The 4,209-nt window shown below is 43.3% G+C and overlaps 1 protein-coding gene across 1 annotated transcript; it reads right to left on the bottom strand.

Moving 5' to 3' along the window:
• Positions 1 to 354: 354 nt before the first annotated feature.
• Positions 355 to 4,209, bottom strand: LOC104450257 (aspartate carbamoyltransferase, chloroplastic). The gene is made up of 7 exons (XM_039314752.1): positions 4,139 to 4,209; positions 3,944 to 4,055; positions 1,840 to 2,404; positions 1,618 to 1,757; positions 1,147 to 1,320; positions 732 to 968; positions 355 to 630 (listed from the first exon to the last, which is right to left on the bottom strand). Exons 3-7 carry the CDS (start codon positions 2,396 to 2,398, stop codon positions 523 to 525), a joined length of 1,218 nt encoding a protein of 405 aa, XP_039170686.1. The 5' UTR covers positions 2,399 to 2,404; positions 3,944 to 4,055; positions 4,139 to 4,209; the 3' UTR covers positions 355 to 522.

Here is a 4,209-nt window from a genome sequence, read left to right as displayed (position 1 = left end):
TTTACCCTGTTTTTCTTAAAGCACTTTACATTCAGTTGGAAGGCATTCATTCTAAGATGGAGGGGGGCAGAGGAAAGACGATACGTGTTCTTCTTGAGCCCTGCCGCGTTGCCGCTTCGCGTTCCCCGTTTGACACCTCATGCTTCCATGCAAATACTCTAGAAATTGTAAATTTCTCAATTTATAGAGAGTAATAAAATCTTCGGATCCTAGAAATTTCGTCACTAAAGGTGTTAAACCGAGTTCAATTTTCATTTTGAAGGTTTTCCCGTCGAAGTTTACAATATAAAGTCACTTCTCATCCAGATATTATGAAAATTTCAAGAATTTTAGATTAAGAAAAAGATGAAAATATGTGAACAGCGAGATAAAAACTTATTCCATAGATTATACTTTCTCCTCAATCAGCAGTCTCAAAACTTGACATTTAATCATGTGATGGAATTGTTCTCCGAAACAAAAGAGAAAAACTCAGTTCGCAACGTCAAGTGCAAAACTGTTGGAAGATCAGACATTCACGCTTCACCATCCGACAAGCAAAAGCTTCAGTAAAGCCATCCTTATGTACAGACCGTTCTTCGCTTGACGGAAATAGGCAGCCCTGGGATCGTCGTCGACGTCCACCGTAATCTGCACCGCGCGGTGCAAACCAGAAAAGGAACCAAGAGATCAGTTACGGCATGTCAATAGCTTCAAGTTCAACTTCACGTAGAGTGGGGGCGAGAACTTACCTCATCAAGCCTGGGAAGAGGGTGCATCACCACGGCATGCTTCTGCATCGCATTCATCACGTCTTTGTCGACAATGTACTTGCCTCGCGCTTCTTCGTAGAGGTCGACTCTCTCTCCAAAACGCTCGCGTTGGATGCGAGTTTGGTACACCACATCGCACTTAGACGCCACTTCCATTAGATCGGCGCTCTCTTCCCATTCCACCCCCTTCGATGTCAAGTACCCTTTGATGTCGTCCTGATGAAAAAAATTACAACGCATAAGCGATGGAACTTAATAACTTACATCCTTTTCCCGTTAGCTCAAAGAAAAAGAGAGTAAAGAGCCTTCATTTTCCATCCCATATTTCCAAATACTTAAAACAAGCCAAAAAGAACCTAATGAAGAGAAGCATGCAAAGAAGATCAGTGCATACCTTCATCTTGACAATATCAGGGGCTACGAAATAAATCTTCACACCTTGGTACTTGGTAAGCAAATATGCAAGTGAACGAACCGTCCTTCCATTAGCGAGGTCTCCTACAAGCGCTACTTTAATGCCATCCAGCTTCCCGACCTCCCTTTCAATCGTATACACATCTAAAAGAGCCTGACCCAGAGCCCAAATATCGAAATGTCAGGTGTGCCTAATAACAATCTTCATTCGAATAACAAATACAGATGCAGTAATCAACGACACTTCTAAAGGGACAATGAGGCTAATCATCACCAAGCAATGAAACTTCAAGAATGCTCATCATTCCTCCATACGTAGAGTACTCAGAAAGAGATTCATTGGTACCGAGTTTTTCACATAAGCCTGATCGATGCTAAAGTAACTATGAACTAGCTCAGTACTAACTGTATTATCATATAGACACTCATAACAAAGAAATATGGACCATGCCTGAGTCGGATGCTGTCCTGGACCATCCCCTGCATTAATGACTGGGATTCCAGCTGTAGCTGCTGCTCTTCTCGCAGCACCTCTTTCAAAATGCCGCATCACAATAATATCCGAATAGCCCTCAACAGTTCTTATCGTATCTGCAAACCAAGCAATGAAATAGATGCTTAATTGCATTGCAACTTCCTCAGTAGTCATGCAGAGACACAAGTCAAAAATCACCTTCCAGTGTTTCGCCCTTCGCTGCTGATGAGAACTCACGTGCATTTTCAGTGGTTAAGACCTCACCGCCTAACCTTTTCATGGCAGACTCGAATGAAAGCCTAGTCCTGGTAGAGGGCTCATAAAATAGAGTAGCCATCAGATAACCCTTGAGAATTTTACTTCCAGGTGAATTCTTTTCGATCTTCTCCATGTCATGTGCAACTTCAAAAATAGCACTAAGAGTATCTCTGTCAAACTGCTGAGCTTCAATCACATCGTCGAGTTGAAACTTCTTTCCAGGAGAAAACGAAGCCCTTGAATTGTCAACATCCATGGCTGAGCAACAGAATCCTTTTCTCTGTGAAGATCTTTCAGTGACAGCCAACTTCAACGGATTTCCACAGGATGACAACCTCATTTTTGTCATATAAGCAGAAAAAGAAACCGCATCGTGTTGAACCGACTGTTTGCAGGAAGAGGTGGATATTTTGAACAGGTATTGGGGGGACTTTCGAGCTTCAGGACAGGACATTTGCCCTTGTGCCGTGTATGCAGAGAACGAGGAAGAAGTAGCCATTGCAATCTACAGAAATTGAATCGCAATATTAGCCAGAAGATTAAAGATATTTCACCTTAGACAAACCAAAACAAGAACCGTTGTAGGGTAGGATCAAACATTCAGATCATAATGAATTTGAATGCATCCCACAATTTGCCAAATTCCTTTTCCACGAACTCTAAGGTCCCAAATAGCAAAATGGCTTCTAATTGTATCAAAAGAAGTGGCACTTTAACATGATCACAGATACCAAGCTGTGAAAATAACGAATCAAATCGAACTCAAAACTAGACAAAACAAAGACAGCAAATCAAATCAGACTCCAGGGAAACCCAAGATTTCGTGGACGAGTCCATCTGTTTCTGGGTGCTCAGTATCTGCTCTAATTTGCATAACAAAGAAATCTGGATAAGACAGCTAAAAGCCAAACTGAGCAGACCCTTGGAACCCACAAAAGCCAAACTGCATTCAGATTAACCACAAACACTTTTGAATAAACCACAGTAGATAATACTCCGGCAACTATAAATTTGAACCCCAGGTCTATATAATTCCAAGATAAACTAGGATGTCATAACTTGAACAATACGACTGTTCTCATTCCACATGCAAAAAGGTATGTTATCTGCAAAGCAACTGCCCATGTCTACTGTGATTTTGCAGTGCGTAAAACACGGTTGAATCAATGTACATTCTCAAGTACTTGCACATTATCATGCTCTGGAGCACTTCTGCAGATCATGTAACTCCTTCACTCGATACTTTCCACCAGCTGCCACCTTGGCACTTTAAACCAACCGAAGTGAACTTAAAGTCCCTATTGCCTTTGTCTCATCCCTCAACTTTCATAAGCACAGACAGTTCCAAGTTTCAAAAAAATAAGCAGTGCTCAAATCTCTATTACATTGTTTACTTTTTTCTCATAGACCACAAACAACTAGTAGTAAAAAACCTGTTACATAGACCACAAGCAGCTAATAATGGGGTCAAACTACTGATTAAAGTGAGGGTGATATCACTATATAGATCTAAGCTTCCGGGTTAGTCATTTGACTGATGACCAATTATGCACAAACTGAAATAGATGGATACTAGAAACACTGATCTTCACGAAGGACGGATAATGTGTTGCTCTGGAAAATCGCCTTCCTACCAAGGGATGGGCATGGGTAGTAGCGCAGACAGGGATCGCATCCCTTGTTCCTGCCCCCGGAGCCCCGTCGTAGGCAAATTCCAGCCATAAGTTTCCATTCAGCCATGGAAGCTCCTTGGCTTCATCGATACCTCTCATTTCATTTTTATGCCGTTACTTTCACGCAATCACGGAGACTCAGAAACCAAGTATACAAACGACCCACCGAAAAAGCATGGTTCCGCATTCATAATCTCTCGAAACTCAGAGAGACAAATCACACACCCACATGCCAAGCTTCGAACTTTGCCTCAAATTCACATTCCCAAAGTTCCAACGCACGCACGCACTCCACAAACAGAGAGAACCGCTCAACTAACCCACGCTAGACACAGAGAGAGAGAGAGAGACGATCGCATTGCCGGGGTTACCTGAGGTCCGGCGACAACGACAAGTGCTGCGTGTGGCGCGGCGCCGCTGCTCCTTGTTGAGTTCGGCGGCGGCGGCGGCGGCAAGAAAAGCCGTGAGCGACCGAGCGGGTCCCTGTTGAAGAGGCGTTCGCTTGAGCCTTCGACGTGAAAGCGAGAAGATGATGAGAGAGGGAGAGAGAGAGAGAGAGAGAGAACCGCTTCGAGGTGGAGAGTGCAGTGCAGCTCGTAAGTATATGTCGGAAAAATCTACGGAGAGAAGGAAGAGG

The sequence above is a fragment of the Eucalyptus grandis genome, chromosome 6 (assembly GCF_016545825.1).
Source record: "Eucalyptus grandis isolate ANBG69807.140 chromosome 6, ASM1654582v1, whole genome shotgun sequence".
NCBI lineage: Eukaryota > Viridiplantae > Streptophyta > Magnoliopsida > Myrtales > Myrtaceae > Eucalyptus > Eucalyptus grandis.
Note: the sequence above shows the minus strand (reverse complement) of the source record. Positions and strands in the feature narration are given on the sequence as shown.

Excerpts from the sequence above, each read along its gene's own strand:
- LOC104450257 (XM_039314752.1), bottom strand. The coding sequence starts at position 2,398 with ATGGCTACTTCTTCCTCGTTCTCTGCATACACGGCACAAGGGCAAATG. Across the intron at positions 1,321-1,617 it reads CAGGACAGCATCCGACTCAG|GCTCTTTTAGATGTGTATAC; the intron begins GCATGGTCCATA and ends GCTCTGGGTCAG. Across the intron at positions 969-1,146 it reads CTGATATTGTCAAGATGAAG|GACGACATCAAAGGGTACTT; the intron begins GTATGCACTGAT and ends TTTTTTCATCAG.